The sequence below is a fragment of the Hylobates moloch genome, unplaced genomic scaffold (assembly GCF_009828535.3).
Source record: "Hylobates moloch isolate HMO894 unplaced genomic scaffold, HMol_V3 SCAFFOLD_20, whole genome shotgun sequence".
Lineage (NCBI taxonomy): Eukaryota > Metazoa > Chordata > Mammalia > Primates > Hylobatidae > Hylobates > Hylobates moloch.
Genome location: NW_026652295.1, coordinates 19,747,342 through 19,765,863, shown reverse-complemented (window position 1 = coordinate 19,765,863; position 18,522 = coordinate 19,747,342). Strand labels below are relative to the sequence as shown.

The window sequence follows — 18,522 nt, the reverse complement described above, 5'->3', positions numbered from 1 at the left end:
TTGTTTAGCCTTTCTCCTTAAGAATGTTTTAAAAAATTCAATTAATAGGCTGGGCGCGGTGGCTCATGCCTGTAATCCCAGCACTTTGGGAGGCCAAAGCAGGTGGATCACTTGAGGTCAGGAGTTTGAGATCAGCCTGGCCAACATGGTGAAACTCCGTCTAGACTACTCAAAATACAAAAATTAGCCAGTCGTGGTGGCGGGTGTCTGTAGTCCCAGCTACTCAGGAGGCTGAGGCAGGTGAATCGCTTGATCCCGGGAGGTGGAGGTTGCAGTGAACCGAGATTGCGCCACTGCACTCCAGCCTGGGTGAGAGTCACCACCGACTCTGCCTCAAAAAAAGAAAAAAAAAAAAAAAGAAAAAGAAAAAGAAAAAAAATTCAGTTAATAGATGAGCATAAGATAATATTAAAGAAAACCCATCCACAAGCCTGAACTCTTAAAAAAAATCATTTTATTGATCCTTTACCATACAAAATTTATTCAAATTACACCCATTTGAAGTGGTAAGATCACAGCTAGAGAACAGGTCACCCTGTAACAAATCTATTTACAAAATCCATCATAAAAGCTTTTTTTTTTGTTGTTTTTTTTTTACATTATATTACATATTTTCTTTTTTAAACTAGCATACAACACAAAGCTAAACTGATTAGTAGTTTGCCTACTCCCAATTTCGGGAGAAATACTTTCTTTTTACAAAATCACGTACCCCGTAGGAAAAGAAATTCCCACACCCTGACAATTGCCACCCGACTTACTCTGCAAGCCATCTTCCTGCAAATCCCTCCTTCTCATACACACGAGTTGTCATGCACACACTGAATTCTTATTTTCTTTTTCCTGAAAGCTTAAGCTTTAAATACTGCAATTTTATTTACAAATCTACACGTACAACAAAAATGAAAACAAGAACCACAACAAAGAACAGAAAAACAAAAACAAAATAACACTCTTAAAAAAATTACAAACCAGCTAGAAAGTATTCTGGCAGTGTTTACAAATTAATTGCTATTTTTGTACAAAATTGCTAAATAATGAAAAAGTGAGTAGACTACATATCAACTTAAATAAAACGATTGCTATGCACAACTCTGTACATATAAACACATTCCTAACACTGTTTGACAGCTCATGTGTTGCCCTTTATACATTTTATTTTCTAAGGCTCACGCAGTCATAATTCGCACACTTGTAACTTTTAGCCATTTCGTGTGTGAGCTTTAATAGCAGCAACTCAATGGTACCAGGAAACCTGCATACTTAGTACTTAAAGTAATGCAAATACTGTAGTACTAACCCACTTTGTGTGCCGGATACTAAGTCAAAAAGAAAATTACTTAATGCAAACAAAATACAGTATGGACATCTAATTAATGTACACCAGTCAAGCCTAGTAACTGGAAAAAAATCTTATGCATGAAGGAACTTTTAAGACTTATTAGTATTCCTTTCATTTTTAAAACAATAAATACGGCATTACATTATGAAAAAATTCAACAAAACACACAATCTAGCCAGGTGAGCTCAGTCTTTAGACTTTGGAAAAAATCAGCTTTGTGCAGCTGGCAAAGAGAATTACACAAAGCTGGAAGCAGAGGCAGCTAACCAGATGAGATAAATATGGGAAATGGGGAAAAGCTTGGCATAAATGGTTTCCCATACAGGAAAAAACCCCACAGTGCATTTCCAGTAGGCACTTAACACAAAGCTCCCTCTCCCTCCCCCACCCCAATGCTTCATCTAGGACCACACCGACATTTTGTACCAAGTCCAGTGTGTGTGAGGGGAGGAGGCCAGGGATGGAGGCTGAAGAAGAAAAAAGGAAGATAGTCTGCACCTTTGTTTTTCTTCCCAAACATACACCCACGCATACCCACACAAAGAGTTTAAAGTGCTGGTGTCATCTGTCTTGACCCCACCACCACTTTGCATATTGTGGAAATCTACCTGGAGTAAACTGGCTGGGGCTCTTGTGGTTTTTTGTGATTTTTTTTTTTCTTTTTTTCCCTAAGGGATATTTTCAATTCAATTAAACATGAGTTGAGTGCCTACTATGTGCCTACCATTGGGTCAGGCACATAGCATTTCAATTTAACTGTTCGTTTCGAGGTTTGTTCTTTATCTGACTCCCTCATTCCCGCAGTCCTTAGCATCCAAGGAACGGACCAGAGATACTACGTCATATTCCCAGTGGGAGATGGCCACTGCCACCTGCCCAAGGGAAAGCCATTCTTGGACATAACTGGTAGGATTTGCAGCTGACACAAAGCCTCCAACTTGGGACACCATTCCTGAAGAGTAAAGCGGGAGACACCCTGGCATTGTTTTGCTTCATTTTCTACGTCCCTGACTTCCCTTGGTCCAACTTATTCCTTCACAGAGGAAGGGGAACGGGTTCTCGCCAGAACTATTCCAGCCCCCGACACAGGGCTGCTCCCTGTTCCTGCCAGCTTAAGGAAATGCCACTCACACAATGGGGATGTCTTTCTCCCTAGAGGTCTCTCCATCTGACCCCATCCTGAGAAGTGGTCTCCCTGAGTGCGGTGTAAGAGAGCCCTTTCCCCTGTCACAGGGCCCCGGGAAGCCCAAGGATGGAGGGACCCATGCCTGCTGCTCCTTGGGGCTGTTACATAATCTGACCTGGTTCTCCTTTCCAATGGGCCACCCATGGCAGCAAGCCCCAGGACTGACTCGCTCCAAGCTCCCCCTCCTGGGAATGGAAGCACGATGGGACAAAGCTCCTTGCAGAGGCTGATAAACCTTAGATCACACAGGTTTAGATGCTCTGATCAGTAGAGGGTCTCTCCCTCTGCTTAAGTAATATGAATTCGCAAAAACCGCTTCAAAGTAAACAATTAAATTGAAATGGTGATGGGTGCCACAGGAATGCTTAAATGGCAGCTAAAATAATAAAAAGTCTAAAACAATCCACAAAGAACTAAGTAGGCATTTGCTACAAATCAACTGGAAACTCACAAACACATTGGGGACAGGGGAATGGGAGTGGTTCATGGAGACAGGAAAATCCACAACAGCTTAGAGTGGCAGAACTCTACTAGTCTTCTGTATCTGCAACAAGTATATTTGAAAACAGGTTCTTCATCCAGAAGGCTGTGGAGGTTTTCTTGACCTCCTACTGGGACACACAGTTCATAGCTTAAACTGAATTATGACAGTAATTTAAATATTCCTAAGAAGAGCTGAAGAAATCCATTTCATACTTTTGCATGACTTCAAGTTTGCATTTGCTGCAGTTCCATTCCATATTAGCAGACCCCAAAGACATGCATTCTGCGGAGAAGGCACGGCTTGAAATGCTATTAAGGAAGATTGCTGTTTCCCAGCAGGCCAGGTGGCCAGACCCCATTCTACAGCCCATCCGTCAGGCACAGCAAGCCAATCCGGGGAGGAAGGAGGAAGGAAAAGTCGGGGTGAGAGACACCTGATTGCACATTTTCTCACTTGCTGACTTAGCCAGGAGATCTTGGAGCCTGGAGCAAAGCAGGGCTTTCCCAAGGGAGCCTGCAACTGTGCGTTTAGACAATTTGTTTATTAATTTTTTAAAAAATTCATTAAAATGTCAGCTTTCTTCCGAAGTTTGTAGTTTACTTCATGATACTCTCTTGGAGGAAGAAGGTAGGAAGGGACAACACTGCATGACAGGTGTTCTGGTTCCATGATAAAAAAATATCGGTTTTTAAGGAGAGTTCACACGAAGCATAATCAACTACACATGAAGTCTTCCACCAGTGGGAGCTTTTCCAAATCATAAGCATCAAAGAGATCGCTGATGCCTTCCTCCTCCCCGAGGCTCAGGAGATAGTCCTCTTGCAGCAGGGGAGGCAGTAAGTTCACAAACGGTCCTTCTAGGTTGGAAGGAATTTGGTCCTCAGTCTGCTGTAAGAGGTTGGCTGGGGAGGCCAGAGGAGAAAGGTTTCCCATAGAAATTGAGCAATCACTATGTCCTGAGTTGGTTGAAGCCAAGTCTGAAAGGAAAACATTGGTGGAAACAAAAAATAAGTTAGAAAAATCAAATGAATTTTTCTGGAAGAATGTATATGTTGCTGTTAGAAAAAAGCACGTACCTTCCGCTAATAATGACAATGAGATGACTTTATGATGCAGATCACCTTTAATGCTAACAGGTACAAAAAAGTTCCTTGCCACCCCCCTCCCCCTTTTAATTTTTGAGACAGGGTCTTATTCTCTTGGCTACAGTGCAGTGGTGTGATCATGACTCACTGCAGTCTTGAACTTCTGGGTTCAAGGGATCCTCCCACCTCAGCCTCCCAAGTAGCTGAGACTCCGGGTGTGAGCCACCATGCCTGGTTAATTGTTTTTTGTAGAGACAGGGTTTTGCCATGTTGCCCAGTCTGGTTTCGAACTCCTGGGCTCAAGTGATCTGCCTTCCTCGGCCTCCCAAAGTGCTGAAATTACAGGTGTGAGCCACCATGCCTGGCCATCTTTCTTTGGCCTTAGTCTGCTCACTCATTTTTCAAATAACTACTGTCAATAAACAAGAACGCAAATAGCTTCAATGATGAGAGGATAACAAGTTCAAAAACTTCTCTCTGCTATCTAGTCACTGTTTTAAGAAAAGCCAAACAAAACAATATATACATACTGAAAAGTTGGCTTCCTAGTAGAAACTCACCAACTGAAAAAAGAACTTTTTTTTTTTTTTAAGAGATGGCATCTTGCTATGTTGTCTGTGCTGGAGTGCAGTGGCTATTCACAGGTAAGCATAGCTCACTCTAACCTCGAACTCCTGGGCTCAAGCGATCCTGCCACCCCAGCCTCCCTGTAGCTGGGACTACATGCAGAATTCACTGATTTTAACTCAGTCTTTTTTGAACAACCAGCTTATTAAAAAGATCTCTAAAAATACATACAATAAGACATATCCACTTTGGATTTCTGTGGTGAAGAAAGACGGCCTTTTGTTTTACCATTTCAGGTGATGTACTTTTGCTCAATATTAAATCAGACTTATTCACTTAAATCACCCTTATTCTTGCTGCTATATAGGGAGACAATAAGGAAAAAAATTGCATATATATCCTCAAGCTAGGAAATGGAAAAATATTTACTGCAAAGAGCTTCCTTTGCTCTTTGCAGAGCAGGAAGGAGAAGTTAGATTTCTTTTCTTTTTTTGAGATGGAGTCTCGCTCTGTTGACAGGCTGGAGTGCAGTGGCGGATCTCAGCTCCACTGGTGATTCTCCTGCCTCAGCCTCCCGAGTAGCGGGGGTTACAGGCACGCGCCACCACGCCCAGCTAATTTTTGTATTTTTAGTAGAGACAGGGTTTCACCGTATTGGCCAGGACAGTCTCGATCTCCTGACCTTGTGATCCGCCTTCCTCGGCCTCCCAAAATGCTGGGATTACAGGTGTGAGCCACTGTGCCTGGCAAGACTTACTTTCCTAGGGTTCTCCTCCCATATCCTTTCCCCATCTCACTGGGGGGAAAATAAGACAAAAATTCTCCAAGAAAGGCTTTTCTCTTCAAACCTTTTTCATTTCCCTCTCTGATGAGCTCTGCAGTGTGATTCAAAGTTGTGTGGCCAAGTGCCTCTGATGATCCACCAAGACAGTTCACAGCTTTGCTCCTCACTTTAGCCGGTTTTCAAAAACGCTGCAAGGAAATGTTCTCTGCCAATAGCAAAAGCCTGAAGCGACTCCATAAGTGAGTGAAGGAGCCGTTTTTCCCAAATCATTATTTTCTTCTGCAAACCAGTCAGAATGTCTTTTAAAACATGTTACCTAATACCAATAGAAGTTTGTGTTTCTTGCCTAGGCTGTGGTTCCAATACAGATGGTTCTAGTCACCCTCATTTTTAACATAGTTTCTGAAAGACAAAAGTGGAGTTTTTACCTTTGGAAGCAGGTTTAGGGATATTCCCATTGTGGTCTTGGTTGTTTGTTTTCATTGGACTGTGTGTTTCAGTCTCTTCTGGACATAAGTAAACCTCAATGGGCCCTTGGGTACTTGCCAAATGTATTTGTAGGCTCTATGAAGAGAAGTGGGAGGAGTTCGAATCAGAAGTTCTTTTAGAAATAAAAGCCATAGTGATTTTTATCTAAAAATGGAAAGTAAGGACAATGTTCATTGTTCACTTGCTTTTTCCCTACTAGTCCAACTCTGTGAAAGACCGTCATCCTCTAGAGCAGGGGTCAGCAAACCACAGCCTAAGGGCCAAATCCAGTTCACCAAGTGGCTTTGTAAATAAAGTTTTATTGGAAGAGAGTCACACCCATTCCCATTGTTTATTATTGCCTCTGGCTGTTTTCATATTACAATGTCAGAGGTGCACAGTTGAATAGTCTAGACACAGGCTGTACGGCTCGCAAAGCCAGAAATATTTACTATCTACCTGGCAATTCAATGAAAAAGTTTGCTGAGTCCTGCCCTGGAGAAAGAAAACTCTTTTAGGGGGCTTTGGGGGAGAGGGGAGTCAGTCTAAAAATAGCACAATGGGTGAGGTGAATTGTGTTCTTTGGAGATATTCTTTTTCTGCAAATTATTACAAGGTCCTTCAAGTGTTCCAAATTCAGTATTTCCATGTTATTGTCCTTTATGGTAGGACTTTTTCATGTTGAACTGTATACTGATGAATAGTATTCTTAAGTGCTAGGAACTGCATCTGTTAAGAGAATGCAGCGTACTAACATTTAAAAATCTTTTTCATCCAGATCAAAGAGCTATTATTATCTTTAAAGGTAAGAAGTCTACCCTAGATGGAAGCGTGTTAACTTTCATTCTCTTTTTATCTCCTATGCATTTTCTTTTTACGACAACTCTTTATGTTATAGTTGTAGTCTAGGCCTCTATCATCCAAGTATATCTGAAAATTATAAACATATGCCCCCTACTTTCTTACAACATTCTAATCTATCAGCTAACCCAAAGCCCCATTTGATCTCTCAAAATGTTATAAGTTAGGGAGAGCCTTTAAAACATTTATATATCTGTTCGTGGTGGGGACCATATACAGGATAATCAATATAAACTTTCCAAAGTGATTCAAATTGATCAAAACCATTGATGACACATCATGAAAAAGAGAAAGTACGAGAGGGACAGGGTATCACATACCACTTTGACCTGAACACCCTCCTAGGTCAAAGTTAGGTTGTTTGAATACTCAATGAACATCAAAGTTAGGTTGTTTGAATACTCAATGAACATCAAACCATTGAAATGTTTTAAAATGTATGGTTAAATAAAATAAATGGGAAAGAACCATCAAGTTCATAGGAGGGGGACAAGAACTATGAGTCAATGAGTCATTCAATTTCAGGTATTCCAAAAAGATCTTTGCAGACGAACAAAGACGCTGTCTCCTTACCTCTATTGAGTCAGGCACTTCAAGTCTTGTTTCTGGAGGGGCTTTCACAACTATAACAGTTTGGTCTTTAAGGCCACTAATTTTTCGAATATCTTGATATGTAACATAAGCTAACGTAAAGAGTGTCAAGGAATCTTCCATCTAATTACCTCAGATACAAGTATGATGAAAATGACAAAATAGATGCATGGAAAATTTTAAAGTATTTTATGACTTAGAAGTATGCCTATGTGGCCAGGTGCGGTGGCTCACGCCTGTAATCCCAGCACTTTGGGAGGCCGAGGCGGGCGGATCACGAGGTCAGGAGATCGAGACCATCCTGGCTAACACGGTGAAACCCCGTCTCTACTAAAAATACAAAAAATTAGCTGGGCGTGGTGGTGGGCGCCTGTAGTCCCAGCTACTCGGGAGGCTGAAGAAGGAGAATGCGTGAACCCGGGAGGTGGAGCTTGCAGTGAGCCAAGATCGTGCCACTGCACTCCAGCCAGGGCAACAGAGCGAAACTCCTTCTCAAAAAAAAAAAAAAAGTATGCATATGTCTCCCTTCTGTATCTGCAAATGTTTAGGGTCTCCCATGAATCTTCATTTCTGGTTGACACTCTAAACAACTAAAGAAATGAATAGCTTTATCCCACCCATTTCTAAAAAGACTATGACTATTTAAAATATTAAACATAGAAAAAGAATAGTTAAAATAAATGATCATATGAAAATCAAAAACTAAGTGGTCAGAAATTTTATCTTGAAGCCAGGGTCCTTTGCAGCACAGGCATTCCATGAACTCCAATAAAGTGTTCTGTCACTCAAACTGAATGATGGCAGATTCCAATTTGCAGGAAAAAAAAAAAATGTAATCTCTATTAGCCATAATTTTTTTGAAACTCCAGTTACTTCTATGTATAAGCAAGTGTCAGCAGCCACCAAATAAATAAATAAGTAACAAATATATTAGTGGAAGAACTCAGAATACTGCTCAGGCAGACAGCTTGTTAAGTGCACCTGGGCTGGTTGTGATTCTGTATTGCCTACAGAAAAGTGTCATTATTTCTGTTAGAAAAATTATCCTTTGCATGATACTATATTAACTCTACCAATATTTCAGTGTTCATGAGGAAGAAAGCAGTTTCCAGGTGCTCTACAACTTGAGTGAATTTGAGAAACACTGATTTAGGAAAAGAGAAAAGAATAATATCTCAGTACTCTTGGTAGTTATTTCTTTTTTCTTTTTGAGACAGAATCTTGCTCTGTCACCCAGGCTGGAGTTCAGTGGCCCAATCTCAGCTCACTGCAACCTCTGTCTTTGGCGTTAAATGATTCTCGTGCCTCAGCCTCCCAAACAGATGGGACTACAGGCGTGCACCACCATGCCCGGCTAATTTTTTTTTTTTTTTAGTAGAGATGCGGTTTCACTCTGTTGCCCAGGCTGGTCTTGAACTCCTGGACTCAAGTGATCTGCCTGCCTCCGGCCTCCCAAAGTGCTGGGATTACAGGTGTGAGCCACGGCGCCCGGCCTTGGTCATTTTTTCTAAGCACTGAACAATTCTTTTAAATGTCCTGACAGCCAAGCCTAAAAGGCTATCATGAAAGAATATGGTACTTACGATATGACAAAAGTATTCAAGTGACCTTGACACTTGGCACGAAAAGAGAAAAGTCTGCATGGCTGTCTTATATAAGGGACATGGAGTAAACAATTAATGAACAATGTCTTTAGCCAGTTATTATTTTTTATATGAACCCACAAAAAATTCCTAGGATAAAACAGCAAGTAACAAACCAATGAAGGCATTTCAGCAGGTAGTATAACGTATTTAATGGCTAATAGAGTCTGTGATCTAATATATTTAATATAAAAAAGGGGGGGCTTAGAGACCCTAGAATAAATCACGTCTCTTACGATAGTAGCTTCTTTTTTATTTCTTTTTGAGACGGAGTCCCACTCTGTCACCAAGGCTGGAGTGCAGTGGCACGAACTCAGCTCACTGCCGCCTCTGTTTCCCAGGTTCAAGCGATTCTCCTGCCTCAGCCTCCCGAGTAGCTGGGATTACAGGCGTGAGCCACCGTGCCTGGCTGTAGTAGCTTCTTATTAGAAACTGGATGCAGCTATGGAACTACTACTCCAGAAAGACAGCACATTCACACGAAATCTATATACACATGTAGGGGATCTATCACAGACTATCTCCTTCAAATCTTTACAGTTGAGATGATGGCTAATTCAGTGTTGAGCTTGTAGTGGCTGCTCTTGCAGGATTCTGGGTTTTAGGTCACTGTATAACCCATCAAAGAAGCCAACGGATGCCTTTATAGAGGGCCAGGCAGTTCTGATTTTTTACTGAGAACACTGGAAAAAACTGACAACCAGGTACTTACACTACAGCTCACTGTCAAAAAGCTGTATGACAAGAATTTATTAAAATAAAAACTCATCGCTTCTTGGCCTTTTGGCTAAGATCAAGTGTAAAAGAAAAACTCATCTACAATTACTCAACATGCTGCAGGAAGGAAAATTTCAACACATTTGTGAACAAGCTGTACCAATTTGGGAACTGAATGGTGAACTGAAATAAATTGTGCAAATATATTTTCTAATCTTACAAACTTAAAAGTGCTTCCTCTGTGGCTCCCTCCTGAATTTACTCCTAGGGTTCGAAGTTCCCTGCAAGGAAGCTTTCATTTTCTGCAACAAAGGCCCCAGAGAAAGCTAATATAGGTGACAATGCCATAAGCCACATGTCCTGGAAGGCTGCCAATCACATGTAACCACCCATCTCTTCCACAATGGGGCTCCCAACCAAACAATGAATGAAACAGCCCAACTGTTGGTTTCTTCCCCTGTAAACCCACCCGGCCCACCACTGGGGGTCCAAATCACTACACCTCTCTTCCATCTCACTAATTATCAGCTGACAAGGTTGATTCTTTGGTCAACAGGAAATGAACAATTGCAGGTTTGAAAAACTGCCAACATTGGAAGAAAATAAATATCTCCATATCCTCCAAGGGGGAGTCTGTTAAAGATGAGACACTAGAAGAATCTGGGGAGAACACATTTTATTTTTTGTCAAATAATGGTAGATGTGGAATCATCAGAAGTTTGGAACTAAAACTAGAGATGGGATAACTTACAGTACTGTTTTTTGTCTTCTTCTAATAACTGAGAATATTGGCAAGTCTTGTTTGACATAATGAGGCAATCTCTCTCTTACTTTGTCTGTAGTGAGATGATGAAGAGCAAGTTTTCCTGAGATCATCAATAGATTGTCAGGAAGTTGAGAACAAGAACTGACCTTTTGTATTTTTATTTCCAAGGACTAATGTTTGTAGCGGAACAGATGAATTGAGAGGGGTTTCTCACGTCTTGGGGTGCTTTTGAAATCAGTTTTTGTATTGGAATCAGCAGAATGCACTTTAAGAGTTATAGTATGATTTTTCTCTACTCTTTCAAACCCTTCAACTATAGCCCAATCAGATAGATTCAACCAATTTCAATTGCTACGATATCTGGTGAAAAGAAAACAGAATGTGAGAACCCCAACAGTGACAGCTAACACCCACCAAAAATCTGGGAAGCCAAAGACGAATCTGCTTAGTGTTGTCATTAACATTAATACTGACACCTTATGTATCTTTTAATAGTGTGGCCTTACGCTACGAGTGTACCCATATGTCTCAACCACACATGAAAAAATGCTTTAAAAAACAGTTCCCACCTGGTATCAAAATAGATAATAATAGGATTGAGTTGGTGACTATCTTACCATAAATACTGACTTTTTAGGCAAAGCTAACTGGGTTTGCACACACACACACACGCAGGCACACAGGTACTCATTTGCATGACATCAGAATAATAATCTACCTTGTGCGTAAGTCAGATTGTCAACTCTGGAAATAGTCTAGGAAGCACTAACCCCCAGAGAACCGGCGGCGCAAAGGATATCTTTGATTCTCTGAATCCTCGGTTAACAGTTTGAGGTCCAGGGTGCAGCTTTGGATCAGTTCATCTAATTTCTTCTCTTCCTGACTGAGCTCGGTCACTTCTTTTGACAGGCCTTGACACTGGGCCAGCATGCCCCCATCCTCAGACAGACTGCAGCCCCTAGAAACCCAAACACAGACTCTTCATGGCTACTCATGGGAGGGAGGGGAAGGAGAAATGATCCTTTGGGTAAATGTCTCCTCTTGACATAGGAGGTCACATTGCTTGTTAGCCAAGTGTTAAAATTAGAACATTTATACATATATATATATACTTTTTTTTTTTCATAAATACAGTTCTGCACTTTTCACAGCATAGAAATTTAGTGAAAGAGCACTGCTATTTTCAGGATTCTTTCCTCCAGGGGAGGTCTACTTCTTCAGAAGGTTCAAATTCAGAGGGCAAAAGAAGGCAACCACCTTCTTCCCTTGCCTCATGGCTCCCAGGTGGTGGGGGAAGAAAGGGGAAAAAGGATAAAAAGAGAAAGACAGAGAAGATGGAATGGTTCAAAATTAAAAAAAAACAAACAAAAACCCATCTAAAAAAGCATCAAAAACCCAGGTAATTACTGAGGGTCTTATACCAACAACTAAAAAGAAAAGAAAGTAAAGGAAACAGATGTATGTGATGTATGCAAGAACTGAGACCAGCACCCAATATGTTTCTCTAAACCAGAGGCCAAAATGGGTTACCAAACTGTCAACAAAATCCCAAAAAGTGCAAAAAAGGTACCTATTCATCTTCTATCTGAATTGGTATTTTTTCAAAGCCCTCCTGTAACAGAAGTATTCCTTCCAAAATGCTTTAATAATTCAACACTGTGCTTATAGTTGCTATTTAGATGCTCTAAAATTCACAAAATATATTACATATGTAATCAAACGTGTGCATGTATAAGTATCATGCTACCATCCCTGCTCTACAGACTAAACGGAGGCATTTAAGTCTTGCCTTAATTTACCCAGAAAGTGAGTTAATCTGCTATTAGAACCACGGATAAAGATATTCTGTAACTATGCAGTTGTACGTATACACATAGATAACCCATAAACCATCATCTCCAGATTCTAATTAGAAACAAGCTGAAGACGTGTACACATCTATCAGATACACATGTGGGTGCACACAGACATCCACGTAACAGATGAACAGCAGTCCACTTTCCAATTGCAGGGACCTCTTTAAGGATGCCCTTGCTGGATGCTCATCAAACATAAATCCTTTTATCTCTGACAGTATCTAAACAAAGTCTCTTTGTAAAGAGACTTCGAACTTCTGGCTTAGAAGCTAAGGAGGGAAGAGAGAACGAGAGAGAAGAAAATAGTAGGAGAGAAAAGAAAAGAATGTGTGGGCATGGATGTGAAAGTGGGAACTAAGAAACCAGGCAGTTTGAAACGACCCCCCTCAGAGCTGGGGCATGGGGAGGACTCCTACTCACATCCATTGGACGTTGTTTTTAGACTTCTTCTTAATGAGGTGGATGCCTTCCAGAACATTGGTGATATCATAAATCCTTCTCTTTTGCACTTTTAGCACTTCTGCTGCCTTGTTCAAATCCAAGACCCCATCGGGTGACTGGCTCAGGAGCTGAATGAACTTCTTGGTGAGCAGACCAAGAGACGTATCATACCGCGTTTTTTCTGAGGGAGATTTTGGAGCTTAAAGAAAAACAAAAACCGAGCGGGTGGGGGATAGGGGGAAAGGTGAAGAAATGAAGGGTGTCTTTGCAGTCAAGCAAGCTCTCTTTCCCACTGCAGCCAAAGTATTAGTATCTGAAGCAAGGCTGTTGTTGCTGTTGTTGTTGGCAAGTCATAGAAAGCTATGAAAGTTTTTTATTAGAACAGGAAGGGACAGTAAAAATTCCAGGGTTTGATTAAAGCATTTCACCTTGAATTTCTCAAGAGTTTTTACCTTGGCTTTCACTATTCCCTGGCTCTAATGAAGAATTTACACATAGCAGGCGCTAAAACATATCTGTCAAATGAATGAAAGAGTGCTGTGGCCTCAGGGGACCAGCACACGAGGCCTACGGTGATGGAGCCAGGCTATGAATCTCACTAGCACTGCAGGACAAGGTCTTAAACAGACCCATCTCAAATGGCCTTTCAGGCTCTGCTATCTGTGTGTGTGTGTATTACCTGTTCACCAATTTTCCAAATAATGCTTCATTTTGATAATTACCTGGAAAAGTCTTCTGCCAAATCTCCCCATCTCTCTTAAAGGAAATTTCCTTACTTAATATTGTACTTGTTCCCCCATAGGTGCACAGGTCAAAGTTTTAATTTAGTGTCACACAATTTGTGGATTGCCTAATGCATGAACTACAGGAAGAGAGAGAACAAAGTCTAATTTAGCCCTTATGTTAAATGCAAACACATACATAAAGAGACTAGTTGGCTATTTCCAACCTACGTTTCTCTCTCTCCCACAAGAAACGGTAATAGTATTTGATAGAAAGAGAAACAGCCTGCAATTTATCGGGCTCAATCAATTCTTACGGTACCATATGCTGAGCTGGAGATTGAGGTCGGCACAGACACTGGTGACTCTGGCATAGTTCGTGGACATCCAGTTTGCCTCAGACTCTGAAGCAATGTCCATTAAGGGAAGTTAAAATTAAATTTGATATAGAATGATGCCAAAAGCTCGTATTCCGAGTTGAAAAATGAAACTGCATACAGTTAAAAGAAGCCTTCCCTTATGGTACCAGTGTGACTCTGTAGCCTTTCACTGGTTGTCTGCTGACATTGTATTTATTTTTTTTTGGATAAGCACAGAAAGAAATGAAAAAGAACAAAACATGCCAGAATTATTCACACCTTGGCATCCTTCCGGCCATAAGCTTTGAAAGTTGGAAATGCCACACCAAGGAGAATAAGGGAAGAGAAGAAAAGATCCTTACTTTTTGGACTATCTGGACTTCGTAGTGCAGCTCTTCCTTTGCCCTTGGGGGTTTTTAAACCATCTGAGAGGTACTGATGACCGCTTTCTCCTAGCTCCAGCCTTCGCTTTGCCTGTAATAAGAAAGTGCGATCTCTCGTCACCGGTCATATGGACAAGAACAAGAAGGGAGGCAGTTTGTGGGCTGGCCTGCCAAATGCTGCAGGCTCGTGCCAGCTCTCAGCCCTCTGCTCCACCCCACTCAGCATCTTGTCATTCCCTAGAGCCAGGATTCTAGCGTTGTAGGCCGGGTTGTCATGCACACTCTCTTCACCTGCCGTGATCATCCGTCCACACCCAGATGAACAAACAGCAATCTTTCAGTGTTAGGTTCAGGAGTCACTTTGTTCATTGATTCAACACATCATGTGCCTGGCATCGGGCTGGATGCTAAGAATATCACAGGCACCATGGGGCTTAAATTCACTTTCCACAGTGAGTCTTTCCTGCCCATCTCCCATTCTCTGACCTGGGTTGGACCCCCTTCCTTGTGCTCCCCAAACACTCTGTGTTTATTTGTATCATGACACTTATTTGGTATTACTGTAAGACTTATCTGTTTCTCATTTCCTTTAAGGCAGGGACTGTTTCCCATTTATCTTTGTATACCCAGTGCTTGGCACAGAGCCTGGGTTTCTGTAGCTTTTCAATCACTCTCTCTATATACTGTATATTCAATGAGAGAAAGGGTGATTGGATCGTAACACAACTAGTCACAGACTACAAACGGTCCTTCATCGGGAAAACAAATACTGCAAACATGCAATCTTGGGCTTCAACCAGTATTACTTTCTCCATTTTCTCATCAAGCCTGGCAGATGAGAAGCCCTTATCTAAGTTTTTCATTTAACTCCAATTAAATTTTAAAATATCCACATAGTGTCTTCTAGGTACCTAGGCATTGAGCTTAGTAAGCAAGATAGACAAGAGGCTTCGAGTCCAAAAGATAGATGGTTAAGCAGTTGTTAAGTACTAATTGTAAAACTCCTGTATGACAGGAGTTTTAGGAAATAAATGGCACCAACTGGACACTCAGCACAAAAATATGTATTTAGGCTCATTTTCAGGCAGATTCTTCTAATGAGGAGATTTGCAGTTTCTTTTTTGTTTTTTGTTTTTTTTTTTTTTAAGACAGAGTCTTGCTCTGTCGCCCAGGCTGGAGTGGAGTGGCGCAATCTTGGCTCACTGCAACCTCTGCCTCCGAGTTCAAGTGATTCTCCTGCCTCAGCCTCCCCAAGTAGCTGGGACTGCAGGTGCATGCCACCGCTCCCAGCTAATTTTTGTATTTTTAGTAGAGACGGGGTTTCGCCATGTTGGCCAGGCTGGTCTCCAACTCCTGATCTTAGGTGATCTGCCCACCTTGGCCTCCCAAAGTGATGGGATTACAGGCGTGAGCCACTGTACCCAGCTAAGATTTGCAATTTCAAAACAAGTCCCCGTGTTGTGAAAACGTAAGTAATAACTAACCAGTGGAAGCTAGATATTCAGCCCCTCTATGGAAAGTTACCAGCTAACCCTGCACCGTCTACTGCGATAGCCACTGGTTACTAGCTCATCCAAACTGACATGTGCTGTAATTGTAAAATACACACTGAATTTCGAAGACTTAGTAAAAAACGGTAAAATATCTCAACAATTTTAGTAGTGATCACGTTAAATGAAATAAGTATAATACAACTGACCCTTGAACAACATGGGTTTGGACTGCCTGTGTCCACTGATTTTATTTTTTTAGAGTCAGGGTCTTGCTCTGTTGCCCAGGCTGGAGTGCAGTGGTGTGATCTCAGCTCACTGCAACCTTGTCCTCCCAGGCTCAAGGAATCCTCCCATCTCAGCCTCCTGAGTAGATGGGACCACAGATGCACACCATGATGTCTGGCTAATTTAAATTTTTTTTTTTTTGGTAGAGATGGGGCCTCCCTATGTTGCCCAGGCTGGTGTTGAACTCTTGGGCTCAAGTGATCCTCCCACCTCATCCTCCCAAAGTGCTGGGATTGCAGGTGTGAGCCACTGCACCCGGCCATGAGTGTGTCCACCTATATGTGGGGTTTCTTCCTCCTCTGTCATCCCTGAGACAATAAGACCAACCCCTCCTCTTTCACCATAGCTTCCTCAATGTGAAGATAACAAGGATGAATTTTATGACGATCCACTTCCAGTAATGAATAGTAAATCTATTTTCTCTTCCTTATCATTTTTTTTTCATCCAGCTGCTTTATATGCCCATATGCCTTCTACACTTTGAACCCTGGACCAAGTTCACCTGCTAGGAAATGCAAATTCTAGAGCATACCTAAAATGCATTGGATCAGAAACTCTGGGAGTGGGGCTGAGCAATCGAACAGGCCTTGCAGGTGATTCTGATACACCTTAAAGTTGGAGAAACCTGGCTTTAGATCATAAGGGAAAAGAGTAAGACACTCAGGCAAAGCCCGGCTCTGGCCAGCACGGCCCATTTCACACACCCTCACCTCTAGTCCTGCTTGGCCGATGAGGGAAATCTATCCTGTGGATTCCACTTTCATTCATTCCAAACTTTCTTTTATTGATAACATTTTCTCTCTAACTTAATTGTAAGAATACAGTATATAATACATATACCAAACAAAATGTGTTAATTGACTGTTTATGTTATTGGTAAGGCTTCCAGTCAACAGTAGGCTATTAGGGCTGGGTGCATGGATCACACCTGTAATCCCAACTACTCACGAGGATGACTTGAGGCCAAGAATTCAAGACCAGCCTGATCAACGTAGCAAGACCCCCATCACTAAAATAATAATGAAAACCCCAAACAACAGGCTATTAGTTAAGTTTAGGGGAGTCAAAAGATATATCTAAATTTGACTGTGTCAGGGCACGTCTAACCCCAATGTTGCTAATGGGTCAGATGTAGCATTAAAATTATTTCATGTTTCTTTATATATATATTTCACGATGTGGCTTGCCTCAGTGGCACACCTTATCTTTCTACTGCCGTGCTGAGTTAAGCATTACCCTAATGGCTCTGGAAGGACAATCTGCTTGCTGGACTTCATCTTCCACTCCAGCCATTCTGTCAAGTCTTTGTGTGGGCCTGCTGTGGTTGGTCCAGCAAACATTCCCTCTTTATCAGGCAGAAGCTCCCTGTTTGTTCCTTGGGGAGCCATCCCTTTCCTGGTCTAAGCGCATCTGTGCACACAGGTGATCCAGGCCTGGCTAATCATTGTGTCTCATCCTGCCCTCCCCGCCCCCACCACGAACAGGTTGAATGGCTCATGACCAAGGCTGGAGGAGCAAAGGCTAACTCCAGGAATGTTTCGGGAGCTATCTGGCAAGAAGCAGGTATGTCTTTCCAGTAAAGTTGGTAAGTGAGGTGCCTAAAGCTGCCTGAGAATGGGGCCTCCCCTGGGGAAAGCAGAGTGGAGAGAAAGAGAGAGGGGTCTGAGACCACCACTCAAAACTCTGGCTCTGGTCACGCCCTGGGGGCAACTGTTGGTCTTTCTCAGACTTTCCAGTTACATTAGCCAATAAACTCTCCTTTTTGCTTAAAGCATTTTTTCTTTTGAGACCCGGAGTCTCGCTCTGTCACCCAGGCTGGAGTGCAGTGGTGCGATCTCGGCTCATTGCAAGTTCTGCCTCCCAGGTTCATGCCATTCTCCTGCCTCAGCCTCCCGAGTAGCTGGGACTACAGTAGGCGCCTGCTACCACGCCCGGCTAATTTTTTGTATTTTTAGTAGAGGCAGGGTTTCACCATGTTAGCCAGGATCGTCTTGATCTCCTGACCTTGTGATCCACCTTCCTCGACCTCCTCAAGTGCTGGGATTACAGGCGTGAGCCACCGCACCCGGCCACTTAAAGTGTTTTGACTCGGGAACCCAGAATTGTGCTGTTGCCAGTGACAGCTTATGGAACTGGCTGAGTCAAGATGGCTATGGTGTGACAGGGAGTTGGCAGGCCTTGTTAGAGAGTGGCAGAGCGTGTTGGTCACTTCTTGTGACCACCAGGAAGACACTACAGATAGAGAGAAACTTCATCTGAGGCTGGCCTGCCTCAAAGAAAACAGCTTTGCTATGGAGGCCTTCTCTACAGAAGGCATCTAAGGAGACATAGAGCTGTATTCTCTGCCCAAATTAAAGTCAACAGATAGGCTGGGCACGATGGCTCATGCCTGTAATCCCAGCACTTTGAGAGGCCGAGGTAGGCAGATCACCTGAGGTCAGGAGTTTGAGACCAGCCTGGTGAAACCCTAACTCTACTAAAAATACAAA

General features: G+C 42.2%; 1 protein-coding gene across 2 annotated transcripts in view; it reads right to left on the bottom strand.

Annotated features, from left to right (window-relative positions):
• Positions 1-434: 434 nt before the first annotated feature.
• E2F3 (E2F transcription factor 3) overlaps positions 435-18,522 on the bottom strand; it is a 92,690-nt gene continuing 74,602 nt past the window's right edge. Inside the window, exons 2-7 of one of the 2 annotated variants that reach the window (XM_058432341.1) lie at positions 14,235-14,346; positions 12,771-12,990; positions 11,294-11,452; positions 7,351-7,465; positions 5,877-6,012; positions 435-3,989 (exon numbers count right to left, since the gene is read on the bottom strand). In XM_058432341.1, the coding sequence (XP_058288324.1) occupies positions 3,727-3,989; positions 5,877-6,012; positions 7,351-7,465; positions 11,294-11,452; positions 12,771-12,990; positions 14,235-14,346 (1,005 nt within the window). In that variant the 3' untranslated portion in view covers positions 435-3,726. The remainder of the gene's footprint in view (positions 3,990-5,876; positions 6,013-7,350; positions 7,466-11,293; positions 11,453-12,770; positions 12,991-14,234; positions 14,347-18,522) is intronic. The other variant, XM_032140485.2, reaches the window with a different exon arrangement.